This window comes from Rhincodon typus, chromosome 6 (genome assembly GCF_021869965.1).
Source record: "Rhincodon typus isolate 14 chromosome 6, sRhiTyp1.1, whole genome shotgun sequence".
Lineage (NCBI taxonomy): Eukaryota > Metazoa > Chordata > Chondrichthyes > Orectolobiformes > Rhincodontidae > Rhincodon > Rhincodon typus.
This window is the reverse complement of record NC_063337.1, coordinates 35567357-35589881: the sequence shown is the minus strand read 5'-3', so window position 1 is coordinate 35589881 and position 22525 is coordinate 35567357. Positions and strand designations below refer to the sequence as shown.

General features: G+C 40.7%; 1 protein-coding gene across 1 annotated transcript in view; it reads left to right on the top strand.

The window, feature by feature from the left end:
* LOC109921444 (anoctamin-7-like) overlaps positions 1 to 22525 on the top strand; it is a 73634-nt gene that overhangs the window by 23212 nt on the left and 27897 nt on the right. Inside the window, exons 6-12 of the mRNA XM_048597934.1 lie at positions 1331 to 1468; positions 5107 to 5299; positions 9700 to 9822; positions 14197 to 14292; positions 16021 to 16109; positions 20279 to 20394; positions 21842 to 21919. Coding sequence (XP_048453891.1) covers positions 1331 to 1468; positions 5107 to 5299; positions 9700 to 9822; positions 14197 to 14292; positions 16021 to 16109; positions 20279 to 20394; positions 21842 to 21919 — 833 coding nt within the window. The remainder of the gene's footprint in view (positions 1 to 1330; positions 1469 to 5106; positions 5300 to 9699; positions 9823 to 14196; positions 14293 to 16020; positions 16110 to 20278; positions 20395 to 21841; positions 21920 to 22525) is intronic.

The following is a 22525-nucleotide window of genomic DNA, read 5'->3' as shown; positions in this document are numbered from 1 at the left end:
TTGTCAGGACTTGAAAGTAAATTTCTGTAATTTTTTTATTTCTGTCATACGTTTGCTCACTGTGGCTGATTAATTTCCTCTTTTAGCTGACTGTGGTCCTTCTCCTGTGCTTCTCTAGTTTCCAAGCAGACTTCCCCATTCTGCAGTTCAATGTCTAGATGTGCCTCCAAATCCATTACTTGCCAACCCATACTGCTCATGACCTTCACTTTGGGCTTTTTCCCACCCTCTGGGTTGTCTTGAGCTTTGCCATCACTAATATGCACTGCTTCCCTCTAGGTCAGAGGGTTTCATCTCACTGTTGCCACCATGTAATAGTGTGAAATCTACACTGTTGTGAATGAACAGGGGAGTTTTTGAACATAATTGGATGCAGAAGATAGTTAGAGAGAACGTTTTATCTGCAGCCCTACAGATCCAAGCCATAGTTCCATGTGATCTGACGTCATTTTGAAATAGTTTCTTTCACACCTGCTCAGTAGCTATATTTAAGTCAAGATAATGTTCTCTTTCCTCATGTTCATCAACATTCTTCTATATGCTGGATCTTTGAAGTCCTCAACTGAGTCTTCTGCAGAAGAGCTGGTCTTTGATATCATTCTCCAGTGATATGACCCCAGAATTGCCCTTTTTCCTCCATCTTACTGATGTCCAATCATGTCCTGGTACAGATAGAATGCACATGCAAACGCCAATTCTTTGTCATTATCTAATGAGCACACAATGTCAGTGTTGGAGCTTGTGGCTGTGAGTGTCAGAGCAAGTGACAATGTTTCATCATCAATGATATGGTTTCCTTGCCCTTCTTCTTGGTATCACTGTTGCTGGGAAACTGACAGTTCTTGGATGGCTGAAAGCAAAAATTCAGAAGGGAAAGCCGGGATCAGAGAAAGAGCAGGTTTGGACAGGGTGACACTATAAGCAACTTGTACATCCAATATTGTAGAAAGGGGATAAGGTAGTAATTAAGAGGGAGCCTAAGACAGAAACATACTGTTATCTGGGATGACCAAAAATCCTTCCCACTTTTACCACCTGCCAGTAGTGTACATTGGAAGAATTTGCAGTTGATACTCAACCTGCGTGACACATTATGTGTGAACCTGTCTTCCACAGCCACCAAAGTCCTAGAATGGGGCTTAAACCCAGAGCTTCTGGCTCAGAGGCAGGCTAGCCACCCACTGTGCCTCATATCTCTTATAATTTTTGAATAATATTGAACTTAGTATTCAATATTTAGAGATTTACATTTGGACAATGTTTCTCATTTACATTTTATTATTATTAAAGCACATTGTTATTTTCTGACAAACAGATTATGAGAAAGAAGGTGGAGAGAAAGAAGATGGAGCCAAAGAAAGTGTTCCCACTTTACCATACTTGTTAATGAAGAAAGTATTTACATCAGCCTACATACTGCATGAAGGGCCCAAAACCATATGTGAAGAGAAAACACAGAGAAATTGTGGTAAGTAGAGTAAGCCTAATGACCAATGTGACTAATCACAGATAAATATTGGCGAGATTAGATATGAGATCAGATATTCAAGTAAATAGTAGATGCAAGATTCTGGTTTATGCCTTATCTACTATTTTTCCTTCCCTATCTCTCTCTTGTTTTTTAAGACACTCCTTAAAATCTACTTCTTTGATCACAAATTTGGTCAGCTGTGTGGAAATTTGCTTATTTGGCTTAGTGGCAAATTTTACCCATTAACACTTCTGTGAAGCACTTTAGTTAGGTGGTCTATTTTGTTAAAGGTACTATATAAATACAAGTTATCAGTTAATAATAGGTGCAAGGCTCCATATCGGCAACTTTAATCTTTGTTAACCATTACAAAATTCTGAACAAGGATCTCTAGATTCAGAACGTTAACTCTGTTTATGTCTCTACAGATGCTGCCAGACCAATTGAGTTTCTCCAGCACTTTTGTTTTTGTTACAAGATTCAGTATCTGGCTTAGCTCATATTTTGCACATCAGTCACAGTAAACACATAAGTGATGCACATCTACAGAACTTCAAATGGATTTTTTTTGGACGTCTTGAGTTTGAATTTGTCTTCAGTTCAAATATAAGAAACTTGTTTTAAGTTTAAGCTGCCTCCAATTTACTGGAATATGCTAATCTGTCTATTTCGAATGTTCTCACTGGTTACTAAATATGATACGATCACAGAACCACATGCTATCCTCTGTCTGAAAAAGTAGACATCAGTTTTTCGCCTCGTTCTGTAACACTGATCCCCGTGGGGTCGTTTCAAATTCCAAATATGTAGGTTTATATTAGTTGGGAGGCTAAAAACATTTAAGGTCTGAAGTAGAATTCCAACTCACCTCTAACACATCGAGTTCCAGTTTGAGTGGACATGGGATGAGGAGCAAGAGGCCCACCAATATTCAGGATTGGGTCAGTTGTTGAAACCTTTTAAGGAGGTTATATGCCTTCATCTTAACAGTGATTTAGCCTCAGAAAACCCAGCAGGCAAAAGGATGCAAAAAGGACTGGATCATTAATATTAATGCATTTAGTCATTCAGTACTGCAAAACTTGAGTATTGCTAAAAGAAAAGTTACATTGTGTTGAAGCTGAGTTGAAACCGACTGTGAGACTGCTTGCAAAATTCTAAACAACAATATCCAATGTTAGATGAGATACAATAATTTTGTTACATTTACTAAATAATTGTGAGTATACTAGGAATTATGCAGACAACTGGATTACAATTGTCAGTCTGGCTCATAATATGGCACATTTGCATGTGCTGGAAGCTACATCCATTAAAACACAGATCCCTCTTCTTTGCAAACAAAAGAAAAATACACATGCTGCACTTGTTGCAACTCAATAAAATAGGCATTCCCTCTCTGGTTCATTCGTCAGGGCTGTGCCTTGACCAATCAGAATCAACCTACTTGGTTTAAATTTAAACAAAGCTTGGCAGTTAAATGTCAGTCATCATTTAACTGATACATGCTGCATGGCCTTTACAAATCAGAATCCACTTGCCAACAATTAGCACTGTCTCCTCATACGTTATAAAGATGTTGTTCATCTTTGTATTCTTCTTAATTTTTCTAATGAATACAGTATGAAAAGTTCCCACAAAAATTGTATCTTTCTTGCACAGTATGTTCATTTGTAGCACTACTTGAGTCAGCTGTTTTATCTTCACCAAGCAAGCTTTACCTGTAAAGTGCCTACCTAGAATACTCCTCCTCCCACCCACCTTCCTGCAAAAATGCTATCCCCTATTCCCAATTCCTTTGCCTCCGCCGCATCTGCTCCCAGGATGAGGCATTCCACTCCCGTACATCTCAGTTGTCCTCGTTTTTCAAGGACCGTAACTTCCCCTCCTCGGTGGTCGAGAACGCCCTCAACCGTGTCTCCCACATCTCCCGCACCTCATCCCTCACACCCCGTCCACGCAATAAAAACCAAAAAAGAATCCCCCTCGTCCTCACGTACCACCCCACCAACCTCCGGATCCAACGCATCATCCTCCGACACTTCCGCCATCTGCAATCCGACCCCACCACCAAAGACATCTTTCCCTCCCCACCCTTATCTGCTTTCCGGAGGGACAACTCTCTCCGTGACTCCCTTGTCCGCTCCACACTCCCCTCCAGCTCCACCACACCCGGCACTTTTCCCTGCAACCGCAGGAAGTGCTACACCTGCCCCCATACCTCCTCCCTCACCCCCATCCCAGGCCCCAAGAAGACTTTCCACATCAAGCAGATGTTCACCTGCACATCTGCCAATGTGGTATACTGCATCCGCTGTACCCGGTGTGGCTTCCTCTACATCGGGGAAACCAAGCGGAGACTCGGGGACCGCTTTGCAGAACACCTACGCTCGATTCGCAACAAACAACTGCACCTCCCAGTCGCGAACCATTTCAACTCCCCCTCCCATTCCTCAGACGACATGTCCATCCTGGGCCTCCTGCAGTGCCACAACGATGCCACCCGAAGGTTGCAGGAACAGCAACTCATATTCCGCTTGGGAACCCTGCAGCCCAATGGTATCAATGTGGATTTCACAAGTTTCAAAATCTCCCCTCCCCCCACCGCATCCCAAAACCAGTCCAGCTCGTCCCTGCCTCCCTAACCTGTTCTTCCTCCCACCTATCCCCTCCTCCCACCTCAAGCCGCACCTCCATCTCCTACCGACCAACCTCATCCCGCCCCCTTGACCTGTCCGTCCTCCCTGGACTGACCTATCCCCTTCCTAACTCCCTACCTACACTCACCTTTCCTGGCTCCATCCCCGCCTCTTCGACCTGTTTGTTTCCTCTCCACCTATCCTCTCCTCTCTCCCTCTTCTATCCGCCTCCCACTCTCTCCCTATTTATTTCAAAACCCCCTTCCCCTCCCCCTTTTCTGATGAAGGGTCTAGGCCCGAAACGTCAGCCTCTCTGCTCCTATGATGCTGCTTGACCTGCTGTGTTCATCCAGCCCTGCACCTTGTTGTCTCAAGTGCCTGCAATCTGTCTGCTTACCCCAGTGCTGTCAGACACCTTTAATACTATGTCCATCCTGCAATCTTTCCCACAAACCATGGGTTTTATCCCCTGCCCACTAGTTTACTCTCCTGTAATCTGTCACTTCTGCTATTTTCTTGCTTTGAACATATAGCCCTGTAAACATCAGGGCCTTACTTTCATCTCCTACCTCTTCAGAGTTATTCTGAGAAACCTTGTGATTGCAATCCCATAACTCTTGTTAGAAGAGAGCATATTGGAAATCTTGTGATGATACAGCCAGGACAGCTCTGACACTCTCTATATTTGAATAATAAATTAGATGGCATAGTGCCTATTGTGGAACGAAACCCCAGGAATCAACACGCTCATGTAGAACCAAATCTAGAAACAAAACTAATGCTAGGGCGTAACTTCAAGTAGAAATGCCTATTATTATCATACATAATTGTATCTTTCCTCCTTAACAGAAGTCTTTCCGCAATCTGTATTCATGGGCTTATTTAATTGGCAGTAAAGGAGTCAAAATGGTTTTTGTTTCACAGCTTGTAATACTTGATTTACATTTACATTTCAAATATGTATTAAATGTAATAAGTCTTGTTAACTTTCTGCAGATCTACATAACAGTTGGAACGATCTTCTTAATCTATGGGCTAGAACCTACAGATTGCAGCCATTGTGGAAGATTAGGAACTACTTTGGAGAAAAAATTGCATTTTATTTTGCTGTGATGGAACATCTTTTACTACAGTTAGTTGTACCTGCGTCCATTGGTTTGGTTGTTTTCATCTTTGGCCTTTATCACAGGTACTGCAATTCACATGTTCATTTTCTAACAGCAATTTGTGATAATGGTCAAAAACACAGGTAGCATTAATGGAGCTTTATTTTGTGTCTTAAGCTCATACTACCCGACTCAGTGGTGACCCGTCCCAATGCCAAATCCCTAAGGACCATCTAGTAACCCCAACATGTATGTGGTGCTTGTGGCTGAGCTGGTGCTTGCAATAAGTGTTATTGATTGATGCTGCTTTGTCAGAAATGGCAGCGGTATATCTGTTTCTTCTATGAAAGAGACGAAAGAATCAATTACAAGAGGAAGACGACACTTGTCATTAGGCTATAGCATCCCCTAATAATAGCTATATGGTAGAACAGAGAAAAAAATTAGGAGAAAATGAGTGCATGTTAAAAAAAAGCAGTTTATTAATCATGGGTCACTTTAATTTTTCATGTAGATCGGAATAGTCCGATTCATAGAGGTAGCCACAAGGAAGACTTCATAGTGTATATCTGGGACAGTTTCCTATAACCATATGTTGTGGATCCAACCAGGAATCAGGCTATTTTAGACATGGTGATGGGTAAAAAGGCAGATTTAATAATAAATTCAGAGTAAAAGATGTCCTAAAAAAAACAGTGACAGTCTCTCATCTGCACACACTCATCCTCACCTTGGCATCACAAACCCTCTGTGATGCCTAAGCACTTGCTCAGGACATGTCCCCCACCTGCACCAACAGTAATAGCTGAGATAACAACTTTCATCTTTGTCAATACATGCATCTCTCTCATTCCATAAGGAAAACAGCCCACAAGAGGCCCGAAAGAGTCAAGTCAGGTGGTGGGCTGTTTGTCATTCAACTCCTTCCCCTTATGAGGAGAGGGCCCTGACTCTGATCACCCTAAGGACTGCCCAAAGCCCTAGTCTTGTTTTGGATGCTCCTTGGTTAACTGTGCTTGGACCTTTTGAGTGCAGTCTCTTTCCTTTTACTGAGGACTGCTGACAACCATGATAAGCTTCCAGGCTTTGTATCTTTGCTAAACAGCAGGGCAAGACAAGGAAAGGCAGGGAGGCTGTGATCACGCAGCTAGGCTCAGACTGAGTGAGCATAATGACAGCAAGCAATGAGCCCAAAGATGCAGCCTGGTCCGGTCCATGAGCTGGGTACATATCCCTGAGAGCACAGTGTCCTCACTGCAGCGTTACATTGAGAGGTATCAGTGCAGCCTGAAGCGCAGCATTGAAGCAAAGAAGCATCCTGTAATTGGATCGCAGATGTGCCATGAGGGTTGTTAGAGGCTGGCATTTGTCAGATGCCAACGTCTGTGGACGTGGGGTGCACGTGGCCAGTTCCCATGAAGCGTGGTCTGAGGTGCTGGTGCCCACTATCCAACATGGAGGAGTTCAGAGCTAGTGATAAACTAAATTCACCTGATGCCATTGCAAGAATTCTCGATGGCTAGCTCCTTTGATGAGATGTGAAGCTGAATATTAATGAGGTGAATTGTGGCATTAATAAGGCATTTAACAAGTTGTAATCCTCCTTAGTTGGCACCTCACCACTGCTAATGAGAAATTCACCATTCCACATGACGAATGCATTATATATCCAGTGAGATGCTCCCAGTGTCAAGATAGGGTTCTTATCCCATTCTACCACAAATCTATTATAGCTGTCATTGCTCAGACTCCTATAAAAGTCTGCTCTGTATATATAAACAGGTAGAAGGATCTTAAAACAATCATCAAACTGAAGTCTCTATCTGTTTCCCCAACTGTCTTTTATGAAGACTCACATCCAGATAAATCACACCCCGTGCTCAAATCCTTAACCTACAACATAACTGATCCATTTAAGAGGTGTTTATTCTATTGAAATAATGGCAGACACTCCCAAGTTCCAGTACCTGATTCATAGGACTGGATTTTCTGTGGAGTGGCGGTCACACTCAGATTGCCACTCTGCTCCCTTTTACTTGATGAAAGATCTTCACATTTCTGAGAGGAAATTCCAATCAGGGCTCTTTCAGAAATGCAGAGCCATACAGTACATCTGACAGGCTAGGTGGTTGACAGTGAACAAGAAGATCTTAGCTTGCAGAAGTATATAAACAGATTAGTCAGGTGGGCAGATCAGTGGTAGACTGATCAGTGAAAGGTGATGCACTTTGGAAATGTAACAAGACAAAGGAGTACTCAGTAAATGGCAGAGCACCTTGGGTGACACAGTGGCTCAATGGTTAGCACTGCTGCCTCACAGTGCCAGGGACCCGGGTTCGATTCCACCCTCGGGCGACTGTCTGTGTGGAGTTTGCACATCCTTCTCGTGTCTGTGTGTGGGTTTCCACCAGATGCTCCAGTTTCCTCCCACAGTCCAAAGATGTGCAGGTTAGGTGGATTGGTTATGCTAAATTGCCCATAGTGACCAGGGATGTGTAGATTAGGTGCATTATCCATGGGAAATACAGGGATAGGATGGGGGAATGGGTCTAGGTGGGATGCTCTTCGGAGGGTCAAAGTTGTCTTGTTGGGCTGAATGGCCTGTTTCCACACTGACGGGATTCTATAATTCACTAGAAAGCTCAGAGGAACAGAGGGATCTAGGAGTGCTTGTCCACAAATCCCTGAAGGTGGCAGGATAGATAAAGGCATATGGGACACTTGTCTTTACCAGTTGAGACATAGATTATCAGAACAGAAAGGTTATGTTGGAGCTGTACAGAGCTTGGGTGAGGCCACAGCTTGGGTACTGTGTGGAGTTCTCGTCACTAAACTATAGAATGGATGTGATTGCACTGGAGGGGGTGGAGAGGAGATTCACCAGGATGTTGCCTCGGATTGAACAGCTTAGCTGTGATGAGAGGCTGGATAAGCCTGGGCTGTTTTCTTGGAGTAGAGAAGATTGAGGGGGTCCTGATAGAGGTGTATAAGATTATGAGGGTCGTGGACAGGGTGAACAAAGAGCTGCTGTTCCCCATCGTTGAAGTGTTAGTAATAAGGAACCAAACTTTTCAGATGGAAAACAGAAGGTTTAGAGGGGATTTGAGAATTTTTTTATTCACCCAGTGGGTGGAATGCACTGCCCAGGAGGGTAGTTGAGATGTGTAACCTCACAACTTTTAAAAAATACTTGGATGAGCAATTGAAATGTCAAAACATTCGAGGCTCCACCCCTGTGCTGGAAAGTGAGACCAGTGTAAATTTAGTGTAGTTTTGGCAGTACAGACTAAATAGGCTGAAGGGCCTCTTCTGTACTATTTGATTGTATGATTCTAGGTCCCTAGTGATGCGGAACAATCAGGGGAAAGCAAATTTCGCACTTGCTGCCTTCTGTAACTTAAATCTAACATCATAGGCAGCACTCCAACAGCTCCTGAGGTCAGATCAAGGTGCCAGGTGCTTAAGGGATTGTGTACCAGATGAGTAGGGCATCAGATGGGTAGAGTGGCAGGATGTAAGGGGAGAACGGGTCAGTTAAGCAGGGTTAAGAAAGGGTCATTTACGGCAGATGGAAGATATCGAATACAACACGGGTGGGCCAGTGTCTGGTCTTGTGGAAAAGAGGGTTTGCGTTGAGTCACAGGATTAGGGAGAATGATGGGTGAGTGTTTGGTGGGTGGGGTTTGGTACTATGTTCGATAGCTGTGGGACAGTGTTTTGTGTCCTATTTGGGGAAAGTGGTTGACATGTCAGATGGTGTGAGGAGGGAGGATGTTGGATTTTAGCTGCAATGGTGGGGTTTGGAGTGCCTTGGAGTCCTGGAGGAAGTGCAGTGGACAGGGGTGGGGAGTTAGGATGGCAAGAAGGTATAGGGTCCAGTCTTGGGGGGAAAGGAGGGTGTCAGGCTAGGATCTGTGTTTGTATGTATGGGGTTTGGGGGAGGTATGGTTCAGGGTGTGTGTGGTAAGTTGAGTAATTCCTCAGGAATTAGACTGGATTTTTAATTGTCTCACTTTTCCTGAGTAACTATTTACTTAAGTGCAGCAGAACCTTCTGAATTCTTCAACTTAAATGGATACTTTTGGAGGGTTCCAAAAACAGAGGATATGCATATTGGAATCTTCAATTTCCCAGACAATGCCTTAAATGTGCTATGTCGAGGGTTTTGCAGTGTCCCCATGTAGAACTCTCATCTACCCTGCAGAAACAGTTTTCTCACTATCAAAATGTCTAGGTTATAACGAGCAAATGTTACAGGCTTGCTGAACAGCACTAGTAGAGCCATACAGTCTGTTCTACATTCTGTGAAGTAATTGAAGTTCTAGGTTGTGTTACAGTTAATTAACTACATTACTTCTATAGCTGTAGCAGTGAGCAAAACATGCTCAGGTAAATATGATTACTATGTCATCACTTAAAACACAATGCTCAGTGTGAATGAATATTTCGCCAATGTTCACATGTTACTTATTTCTCTTTCCAGTGCATTATGTTACAATGCCCACAAAGACATGAACTCATTCTTATTTGGATATAATTGTAGCATCATCTGTTCAACTCCAAATATAGCCTCAGAAGTGGCAGATAAGGCATTGGATCCAATTAGGTAAATGCTTATTCAGGAATATATTCCAGATTATTTTTATACCCGACTATAAAATATTGTTTTAACATATAGTGTGAAAATATTTCTAATGAAATCTCATAAAACAAGATCATGCTCAGAGCTTATGAAAGTTCCAAAACAGGCTCAGCATAGCCTTGCATTATGTTAAATAATATCAGAAGAGGACTTGTGGTCAACACTTCCAGGAGAAATTTGGAGGCTGTCTCCAACAAAAAATGTGAGTTACGTTGCAAGTCATAATGTAAAAGAATGAATATAAATAAAATCACTGCCTTGGAGCATGGAGAAATCCTTGTTTTTGAAATAATTTCAGAGCCCAATAGGAATGAAACCACAATATCCCCCAGTTTGGATTTTTAAATGCTTCTCTTTAGAAACTAAATAGAGAATGACTTCATTTGTATTTTTCCAATCTCAAACTGTTAATTTTGTGATGAATTGCAAACATATTTATTGTGGACCATGTCCATAAGATACCATTCTTTTCTAATCTCATTTCACTTAAGACCTCAAAAGCAGAGAAATAGACATTGAGTTACATTTAGTTGAAAACAACTAGACTTCATAATTGAAACAACACATTCTTAATATTAACGTTTGAATCTCAAGCATTCACTTTTATGTTTAGAGAAATTAAATCGGTAGAATTGATTGCATAAGACATGTATTTACTTCCTGTTCTATGTTTTACAATGATGTAGACTTCTGAAAGTGTTTTTCCCCCCAAAAGTGTGTGCATAAGAAATAGGGAAGTGGTTTGAATACAATTAGTGCGTTGGAATATTTGTAATAAACATTTGCTCAGATGTTAGTTCATCTCCATTATTTTGTGAAAGTGAATGTTGTGTGTTTGCATTTTAAATCATTGTTTTAGTTGTACAATAAAGCTACCTTTGCATTTCTGTGATGTCTGAATATCAAATCAAATGCTAGTTTATATTGAATTCATGAAGTTTATATCATTCAAATATGTGAGGTCTGATTACATGCACTGTTATTTTGAATAGGTTTTGAGAAAAAATGGTACTTGATCAAATTTTGAATACATTTCAGGAACATGTTGAATATTCTGACCATTATATTATAAGCCAGAATATTGTAGAGTCTGAAGGAATAGGATAGAAGATGGGAGAAAGAGGTGATGGTACTGAAAAGTTGGGAAGGAAAGTGGAGAGAGGTAGCGTGCCCTTTGCCTTCCAATGCCATGGCATTTTGCTAGTGGCAGGTAAGCTGGTGGATGGCCCTCATGCCCAGAAGCCTGACTTAAGTGGCCAATTAGGGGCTGCTTCCTGCCACTGCTGGGATTTTACCAGCAACAGGTATGATCTTCTTTATCTGTTTGGAGCCTGCCAATTGAACCATAGTGGCCTCCCTATGGGGTTAGTGTACTCTGATCAAACGAGCTGTGGTCCATCAAGGAACTCCACCCCACAGAGAAATAGTGACCATGCAGCAATGCCCATCACGCTTTGCCAGAGTTTTACCTGGCTCTGATGACCCTGACTCCATTTACCTATATTTGAAAGTGTGTCTGTGTCATCTGCCAGTGTGTTAGTGAAAATTTAACTTGATCTCTGAGAGTAAAAGTTGAAATAACAGGAGAAAAATTTACAGTGATATTGCAAGCATCTGTTTTTTGTGTTATAAAATTTTGTTCTTTTACTTGGGAATCTTGCATATTAGACATTTAATTTGTCAGAGTCACTTTATTTTAACTGTCCACTGAAATGAAAATAAAATCAGTATTCACTTGTTTGGAGCAAAATTTAACAAAGTTACTTATGCCTCAACTGCTTCATGTGGTTAAACTGAGATTGTCTTACTCTTAATTAGGTTTTAATTGCAAACCTGAAGTTCTGTCTACATTCAAACTGAAATGGTATTCTGGAATTGGATTTTATCAATCAAATTATTCTCCCCACCTTTCCTGAAGGCACCTGGTTTAAAATGTCCCAGTAACATGTCCAAGTGGCTACTCAAAGCTGAGCCTAAACAATGAATGCCATTCAGCTATTTGACTGTGCTTACAATTATAAGTGCCATTTGCTATTCTATGAAGCACTTTATCCTTTATAACAAGGTCATTGCCTATTGTGCTTAGAATGACATTTTCTCTGATACAGAAACTGTAAAATGTATTACATATGAACATACTTCTAATATATGTCACAAGTAGCACATTCCCCTTAAGTAAAAATCTTAACTGTTTTCATCCTCAGAGTTATTTTTGAAGTCTTCTTCTCCCTTCTATATTTGCTCAACCTGATCCAAAATTGCAAAGGCACTAAGCTCTTTTAAATAAAAGAAGCCGAAATTAAATTCTACAGATATTTCTCCTGGAGTGTCGCAGGCTTATAGAGGTTTATAAAATCATGAGGGACATGGATAGGATGAATTGCCAAAGTCTTTTTCCCAGGGTAGGGGAGTCCAAAACTAGAGGGTATAGGTTTAAGGTGAGAGGAGAAAGATTTAAAAGGGACCTGAGGGCAACTTTTTGACCCAGAGTGTGGTGCATGTATGGAATGAGCTGCCAGAGGAAGTGGTGGAGGCTGGTACAATAACGACATTTAAAGGGCATCTGGATGGGTACATGAATAGGAAAAGTGTAGAGGGATATGGGCCAAATGCTGGCAAATGGGACTAAGGTATTTAGGATATCTGGTTGGCATGGATGAATTGGACCAAAGGGTCTGTTTCCTTGATGTACGATTGTATGACTCTATAAGAGTTATAAATTGCCATCATTTGGATTAATTTAGGTTTTCATTCATTAGAGCCATCCACTTGCAATTCTAACTTTTGAGCTCTATTACATTGTATTTTTCTTTTGAGATAGTTCAAATGTCTCTTAAAATAAAATTCACAGATGTGAAATGCAAAGGCCAGTTTTGACCCAGGGAATGTGTTCCTTAAGGTGCTGAGCATAAGCAAGAACATAAGAACATAAGAACTAGGAGCAGGAGTAGGCCGTCTGGCCCTTCGAGCCTGCTCCGCCATTCAATAAGATCATGGCTGATCCTTTCATGGACTCAGATCCACTTACCCGCGTTCTCACCGTATCCCTTAATTCCTTTATTGTTCAAAAAAAATCTACCTTTTTTTTAAAAGCGTTTACTGAAGTAGCGTCAACTACTTCAGGTGGCAGAAACAGCTGGAGGTTTAATATGATCAGTGGAGGTGATCCAAAACTTCCTCCATTTGGTTGGCACATGTCTTGTGATAGTCAATCAAATGAGAGGGAACAGACACTGAGGGTTTTACCATCTCACATTCCTGTTTGCTTGCCAGTCACATATCCATTGTCAATATGCTGAGGATTGCTATTGTCAGGAAACTGAACTGGACCAATTGTGTTAATGTGGCTACAAAAGCAGATCAGATGGTAGGAATCCTGCAGTGAGTAACTCACTTCCTGCGCTCCCCCAATCCTGTCCAATATCTGCAAGATACAAGCCAAGAGTTTGATATAAGAGTACCACTTGCCTGGATGAATGCAACTGCAGTAACTCTTGTTGCATCATCCAGGACAAAGCTTCCGCCTTCATTAGAACTACATCCACAAACATTAACTCCACCTAAAACATGTGTAGCAGCAGTTTGCACCATCTACAAGATGTACTGCAGAAGTTCAGTAAAGCCCCTTAGACAATACCTTCCAAACCTGTTACCCCTTTAATCTAGAAGGACAAGAGCAGCAGAATTGTGGAAACACCATCCACCTGCAAGTTTCTGTCCAAGCCACTCACCATTCTTAGGAAAATGCGTCACCATTCCTTTAGTGTCATTGTGTCAAAATCCTGGAACTCCCTCCGTAACAGCATTGTGGGTGTAAGTACACCAAATGGTCTGCAGCAGATTTAGAAAATATGTGTAATAAATGCTAGCCTTTCCAGCAAAGCCCACATTCCCTGACTGAATAATAAATAGATCAGATGGGGTAAAACTGTAATCCTAATGTGAGTTCCTTTTCTCCTCAGCAAATTTATTGAAGCAGAGATAGGTTGGGGCCGTTCTGCTGGTTATTTACGAGAAGCCAGTTGGCTGACTCCATGAAGAAGGATCACTGGACTCAAAACATTAACTTTGCTTCCTCTCCACAGATGCTGCCAGACCCACTGAGTCTCTCCAGGAATTTCTGTGTTTGTTCCAGATCTTCAGCATCCAAAGTTCTTTGATTTATTGTAGTATTAATGTTGTCTTCCCTTTACTTTGATAATTCCCCTGAATTGTCCTGATGAGTGTCAGGTTTTGACAAAATGTGTCATGCTTTTAGCAGCACTCAAGCATTCACATTATCATGTCCACTGTATACAGTAGAGAAAAAAAGTCTTCTCTCATATTTCTTTATTTCAGAGGTATCTGTGACAATGTTGCTCAAAGGAGAAGGAATATTGAACACATTCTGAATAAGACTTGTACCACTGAAGCCCACGATGATTGCATTTTTCAGTAAGTGTGGAATTCCTGATAGATCAGTTCAATAAAAAGCATTCCATGGATCATAATTTTAATGCTGTCAACATTAGTTTTACCAATTTTTCTCAATCATCTAAAAAGGGCGTTGATTTAACTGCATTAATGTCTTCTGCATTATGATCATACCTGCACCAACCGAGGTTACCATGAAAGTCCCACCTTCTCAACCTCACCCCTTGCTGGAGGTGGTGTAACTGTCAGGCTAAACTCACTACCAGCCGTCTCTCACTCTCTCTCTCTGTCTGTCTCATGAGAGAGCAGCCTTCAGGTCCTCTGCGACTATAGGGATTTTACCTTTACGCTTTTAATAATGCAGCCTTCATGCAATTAGCCTCTATCATAATTGGCCTGGGACACATTAAGTGTACGAAAAAGGCAAGAAGGACCAATGCGTTGTATTTTCTACCTCATTTTCACATGGTGCAGCTGATTCATACAATTAAACTCATCATCCTGTACCATTCTCAATCCAGAGCCAGGTAGTCTCATTGGCCAGACAGACAGTATAGGAGATGTTTGAAAGGCTCTTATTAAATTTTAAAAGAATTGGGATGTACACAGGACAGAAAGAAACTGTAAAAGTCAAATGAAAGTATAATTCATCACATTTTAACACAATATACTTCAAATTTCTGTCTTCAACATAACCCCAATCTTTTATAATTCACCATTCAATCTGCTTGTCCAGCAATTCACTTTTTTTTCGACAAAAGTCATTTTCATTATCATTGTCACAGCATTAACAACAGCATTAGCTTTGAAAATTGGATGAATTACACCTTCATTTGCTGTTTACAGTTTGCTTTTGTGTAATTCACATGTCCAAGATTTATAAATTTCTAAAAGGTTTCATAAACACCCTGCTGTTTTTGAGGCAAAAAAAATTGAAAAGAGCACTTGAAATTCCCCTCTAAAACCAGTAGGCTATGAAACAATTGACAGGAGCATATATTGCTATCCTTGTTCAGCAGTATACAGCAGTTGTCCATATTAAGTGAGCATCTTGTAGTTACTGACCTGTTATGCACTTCAAGAAAAGTTGGTTAGGCTTTAGAAGAACTCAAAAAACTGAAGAGCATCCCGAGTGAACATGCCACTCAGTTCTGCTGAATTGCCATCATTTGAATATTAGAGCAGAACCCTGAATCTGATGTTAGGACCCTATTACCCATGTTTAGGCATCAGGTGTCCTGTCAGAGATGCCTGAATACCAAGGATATTTTGTGACAGGCATTCTTCAGCCACCCATTCAAGTATACCTAATATTGATAGCTCCAGTCAATTGGTCATACTTAAATAAGGCCCAGATTTAAAGTGGCTGGACTGTACACTCCAGTGAATTTCTACTTATATCAGGTAGGTGTTAAAGATTACATCAGAAATTCCTCAAGACAGCAACTGGATTTGCTTAAACTCAGAATTGTTCCACCACTGCAAATAAAATAAATAACCTTTTTTATTCACTGCTTCAGGAACCTAAGGTCAATAGTGAAACAAGTAAAATGTACAGTTTATCTCGAATCAGGGATAAGTGGGACTGTGGAGTAATCGGATAAGCCATGATTTTATTGAATGGCGGAACAGGCTGGAGAGGCAGAATAGCTTACCACTATACTTAATTTGCATGGCATGTTGTTTTAATGTGCCAAATATTTTTGTTATACATTCTATAGTTTCTCACTTTTTCTGTTTTCTTCTCAGAGTCCCTTCAGATGATACTGTTGAAGTACTCAAGTCCTCCTTTGACAATGCTGCTACACCAATATTTGGGCTTATTATCTGCATTTGGGGTAAAGATCTTTTTAAAATTACAATAAAGTATAGTTGTGGGGAGAAAATATCCAGACCATACATCATACCTGCAGGAAGATAAAAATATTTGAAGTATTCTTTGTGCAATGCAGAAATTCCATCTGTAGGGAACAGTAAACTCCACTGAAACACACATTATTCTTAACTCGATGAACTACACAAAAGCATACAAAATAGGAGCAGAAGTAGATCATTTGACTGCTTGAGCCTGATCCATCATTCAATAAGGCCATGGCTGATCTGTTTGTGTTTCAAATTCCACATTCCTACCTATCTCTGATAACTCTTGATTCCCTTACCCATTAAGGATCTATCCATCTCTGTCTTAAATATATTCAATGGCAGAGAGTTCAAAATAACACCACACTGAGAGAAAATTTTCCCTCATTAGTGCCCTGAAAGGGCAATGCCTAATGTCAAAATAGAGTACCCTAACTCTGGATTGACCCACAAGAGGAACTTTCCTTTCCACATTTATCTTGACAAGACCATTCAGAATCTTATACACATCAGTCAAATCACCCCTCATGCTTCTGAACTGCAATGAAAATAAGCCCAGCCTGTCTAGCCTCTCCTCATAAGACAATCCATTCATTCTGGGTATTGATCTAGTAAAGTTCTACTGAATGTTCTACTAAGGAAACAAAAAACTCTGCACAGTGGTTGAGATGTGGTCTCGCCAATGCCCTATATAACCAAAGCATATCATCCTTACTTTTATGTTCAATTCGTCCTGTCATAAAAGATAGAATTCAATTAGCTTACATAATAGATTACATACCATAGACATTCTGTGCTATTCTTTATAGATATTTTCTAATCAACCTGCTAAGAGATATTATCACACAACTCTGGAGCAGGTGAAACTTGAAACCAGGCCTCCTGGCCCAGAGGTAGGCATGCTACCACTGCACAACAAGAACCCTTGGCTGTTCTATTATATTCTGACCAATTATCTGACCTGCCACTTGTCTTTGTAGTTAAGTTTGTTTCTTTCAGTTTAATGTTTTCCCTAACTTCTCTAGTTAACCACATGCCGGTGGGTCCTCCCTTTAGAATCTTTGTTTATAACAGGAATATACTCATGCTGAATTCTGTTTGTCACTGTGCCTCTTGTTGATCTATTATACTTCAACTATCTCAGATCTCCTGGCCACATAATTGCGTTTATTTAGGTTTAAAGTACCGGTCTTGGATCATTCCTTTCCCTTTCAAACTGAATGTAAAGTTCAATCGTGTCGTGCTACCTAGGGATATCCCTGAGATCGCTAATGAATCCTGTCACATCACACAATACAAAGTCTAATATAATCTGTGTCTGGTCAGTTCCAGAATGTGCTGTTCTGAGAAACTATCTGGAAAGCACTTTATGAGCTCCTCATCCAGACTACTACTGCCAATCTGTTTTTTTTCCAATTTGTGTCTAGATTAAAGTTGCCAATGATCATTGCCATCCCTTCATTACAAAGACCAAATAATTCGTCCCGCATGCTTTGTTCCAGATTACGGTCACTGTTAAAGGGATTGTAGATCTCTCCAACTAATGACTCTTTCCCTTACTATTCTTCATCTCCACCCAAGTCAACTCTATATCCTAATCTCCTGAACCTAGGTCATCCCTGAATATACACAAATGCCATCCTTAATATTAATGATGATCTTCCTCCACTCTACATAATTTCTTACTTTTCTTGAGCCTGCTCCTGTCACTGCTTTCAAGGGCACACTCTCTCCTGTTCATCTAGGTGATGCTGATTGCCTGTCTTGGGGTCCTTCTCTTGCCTGCTCCTGCCGAGGATACTGACTGCCTGTCCCCTGCTGTGGACTGAGCACCCTTGCCTTCCTCAGCATTATTGACAGTGGGGTTGTTACCCCACTCCACCTCCTGAATATTGTGCTTTGAGACATACAAATAAATATCCAGTACAGTTCATTAGAGTGGAGATTATGTAGGCTCCTCACTGCATCTTCTTATTCATTTCAGAGCTTTGTAAATTGTACATTGCTAGGCAATTACTTCAGGCTAACACTGAAAGACAATTTCATTTAGAAGTACTAGAAGACAATTTTACTGGAACAGAAATGCTGAATAAGTACTAGTATTTTGCTTACATGCTGCTTAAAAATTGCTCCAAAATAATATCGGGTCCAAACCTTCTGTAACTCATTTCAGAATCCTTGAAGTATGGCTCTAATGAAACATTACCTGTCCAGTGAGCTCAATCAGTCTCTCTTTACTGTTTCATGTGAACTTATCAGTATACAGAAGAGAACAAAACTTCCTAGGAAGCCCAAAATCCTTGTGTAGTTTTCTGTGATTCTAAAGGTAGATTTTCACTATAAAAAGAAAGAAATAGGTTCTCAGCATTGACAGGTGAGAATTAAACTTGTCGGGTGAATTCGAAACAACTGTTATTTTTTAAATGTATGCCCAAAAACTAATACTCCAGTCACCTGAGATATCTCCCTCAGATATCTATCTGTACTGTCTTTATTATTCCCTCCGTATCCGCTAGGCCATTGTTAGTTCACTTAATCCTAACCATAACTTATCACCTTCTGATAAATTGGTTAAAACAAAGGCGTCTGTGTACTTTAATGCTTCGATATCTGAAATGTCTTCTGGGAATTGTGACAATCTCAAAAATATTACTAAAACTTAAATTTAGGAATTTTGTGTAATTGAGTAATAAGACCTCTGAACTTCTCTCTTTCTGAGGAATCCATGCTCTTCAATCTCTGCTCATGTCTTAGCTTCCTTTGAACAAAGCAAAATTTTCTGCAATATGTCAAATTTCAAGATCTCTGTGGTAAAGTATAGAGCGAACAACATGAACATAGTGGCTGGAAGTTCTCCCCCTGACCCCCACCAAACCCAGGAGCAGGCTGAGAGGGGAATAAATGTATAATTGGGTGATGTAGCAGGATGGTACTGTGCACATCGACAACCCACCTCAGCTGCCAAATGGTCTCAGTGTCTAATTAATATCCTCTTTTGGTCCACTGTGTGTGCCCATGCATTTGACAAAGTTGCCAGGTAAAGCCAAATTGCCTGACTCTGAGCTTTTGGAATGGGGAGTTGGGTGTATCTCCTGCTCGGTGATCAGCACCCCGGTTCCCTCCACCACTACTGGCCTCCCAACGGTGGGCTCCACAGGCCTCCTCACTGGGATATGCCTAAACTTTATATACAGCCACCAGTGATGATCTTTGTGGTCGATTGGCTACAGTACCAGCAGTGGCCACCATCTGATTGGCTAACAGCTCTGAGAATTTGGCCATTCTTCCAAATTAAGGCTGAAGCCACGACTGAGCCACTTGTAATGGCAGGTCCAGACTTTCCATTCTTACAGAGGCAGGCTCACCCAGATTTTCACCACTGCCTCCACAGAAACAATTTGTTACTTCCAGCAAGGACTGTTAGTTTCAGTGAACTTGCATCAATAAATTCAGAGTTTACTCTGCTTTGATTCGAAGCCTATTTCCAAATCCCTGGTAATTTCTCTAATGATGGCTGAAAATGCAAAGCTCTACATTTAATCGTGTAATTTAATGGAACAGAAAATAGCCCTCCAGGGGCCCAATTTGGCTGTGTTTCCAGGATGCTGTTGTGTAATCTGTAACAAGCAAACAGGCAACTTGGTCCCAAGCATCTCTCAATACCATGCATGAAGTGTGCCTACTAGATTATACATGAGAGCGTTACAACTTGGTTATTGTCATGTTTTTGCCTATTACCTAATCTTGGCTTTTCACTGATAGCCAGATAGAGTTTAGCAAAATAAAGTAGAAAATGATAGACTTGAACATCTGTGTTTTACTGTTTAACAAACTGAATCCTGTACTCGGCAAAATTCTGTGGATGCTGGAAATCTGTTAGAAATACAGAGAATGTTGGAGTAACTGAACAGGCCTGGCAGCATCTGTGGAGAGAGAAACAGAAATAACATTTCAAGTCCAGTGTGACGCTTTTCATACCCGACACGAAATATATTAACTCTTTTTCTCTCTCCACAGATGTTGCCAGACCTGCTGAATTTCTCCAGCACTTTCTGTGTTTGTGCTAGTAGCCTGTACAATGTACATCACAGCACTGTTGTTTTAAAAATTCTAAGCTGGATGAGTAATGTCATGGTTTCGTTTCCAGGTACGGTATTTTTGGAAAGGTGGAAAAAGAAGAATGCAGAACTAATATACGAGTGGGATGTTGAAAATTATGAAAACGATGAAATAGTCAGGCCTCAATTTTATAGAACAGAACCAGTACGTCTTTTCATGTGTCTATATAGGTATTGGGAGCATATCTTCAGCAGTTTTGAGGCAGTTTTGTACAGTGGTTCAGAAAAAGGTCAGGATTCATTTGGTTATAACCACTGTTCTCTTTCATTTTCATTCTGGCTGCGTGGGTCTCCATGGTCTGTGTGCAGCAGCAATGTCCGCAATTAGAAGTCAGTGCTGCAATCAGTGTGCTGATGCTGAACATTATGTGTGGAACTTTGGAGTGCTTGCACCATAATGTAAATGGGATTTCACACTTCTAAGGGATGGATCCTTACCTACTTCCTCATAAGGCTCAGATGTGAGGTCAAAGCCAAAGACGCAAACTCTTACATAGGAAGGAGGCAGCCAGGATCACGATAAGGGCAATTTAGAAGGGAATGTTTTTTAAGTGGATTGATGATACCATGACTGGGAAAACCCATACTTCCCCACCACATATGTGGTGGTAAGCCATTGGTGTGCCCAGCAATCTGCAGCTTGCTGCTCAAGATGCACCTATAGCAAATTGACTGACAATTGACCCCATGGGTATTATTTGGCCTTCCACCAACCCCACATACATTAACAAAGTCTCTAGAGGCCTTCGTGCAGAATATATTCTGAATAATGGTTATGTCCTTTCAATTTTATCAGCGAAATGATTTTAGATGCTTAATACATTGACTCAAAGGCTGCATGAGGAATGACTTACTGCAAGCCAGAGAGTGAAATAATCAGCTGCACCAAGATGATAAAACTATTGGGGATGTGGAGAGGCCAAATGCATAACCAACGATTATGAATGTGGACCAAACAAAGGCATGTGGGACATCAGGTACTATTGACTAAAAATTAGTCACAAGCCACAGAGAGTGAGGGAATTTAAATAAAAATTTAAACTGTGGATTGCACAGAAATAAGTGCTTGATTTGTATTTAATTGTTTTCAATGGAATACAATCAGATAGATTCCATAAAGAGCAACTGGATTATTAGTCAGAGGCTGAAGACTAAAATCAACTCAAATAAATATCTGACACCAGAGTCATGTTTAAACTACAAGTGAATTGCAAAATTAGACATACAAGAAAATTACATCAGATATACAAAAAAATTCAAAATAAAAGGAGCAAAATGATCAACTTTTATGAGTACCATTAAAAACAAACACAAGAAATGTTGAATGCAATCAATAGGTTAGGCAACATCTGGAGGAGTTGATATTTAGTGTGACAATTTGCCAAAATTATCTCTGTTCTCTCTACTTACGTCTCCCATACTTCTTTTTTTTTCTTTCTTTTTATAATGTAATAGCAAGTTCCAATTGTTGTTATGTGTCTCTTATGAACTCTGCAATAATGACTGCCTTTGAGTAAAAGAAAAGAATCTAAACTGTTATTGAATAATGTAAGCATTGTTTATGATTTAAATACTATTCATCAATATTGTAGGATAGAATTGAAGCCTTTTGCCCAGGCTACAGACGACAACTGAAACTTGCACTTTCACTTTCAGTTGGGATTGTAATGGTAAGCAATTTATATGAAAGAGAATATCTAGTTTTGTTTTTTTTCGTCTTTCATTTCTCTTTTTAATTCTTTGCTGAACATGGATTTCGCTATCAAGGTCAGCATTTATTGCACATCCCTAATATCCATTGAGAAGATGTTGGTGAGTGGCCATCTTGAACCACTGCAGTCCTTGAGGCATAGGGACACCCGCAATGTTGTTAGGGAGCGTCAGGTTTTTGACCCAGGACAGCGGAAGAACAGTGACGTAAGTTCAAGTTGAGATGTTATGTGTTGGGAGGGAAACATGGAGGTGATGGGATTCCCATGTGCCTTTCCTTGTCCTTTTAGATGATAGAGGTTGCAGGCTGGAAACTTGTTGAAGAAGCCTTAATAAATTGCTGCACTGCATCTGGTAGATGGTACACAATGTTGGCAATTGTGCAGGTGATGGAGATAGTGAATGCTTGAGGTAGTGGATTGGGTATAGTTAAGTGGGTTCCTTTGGTCTGAATGGTATCAAAATTCTTGAGTGTTGTTGGACCTGCAATCGTCCAGACAAATGGATAATATTCTATCACACTCCTGACTTGTGGCATGTAGATGATGGACAGCCTGAGGAGGTAA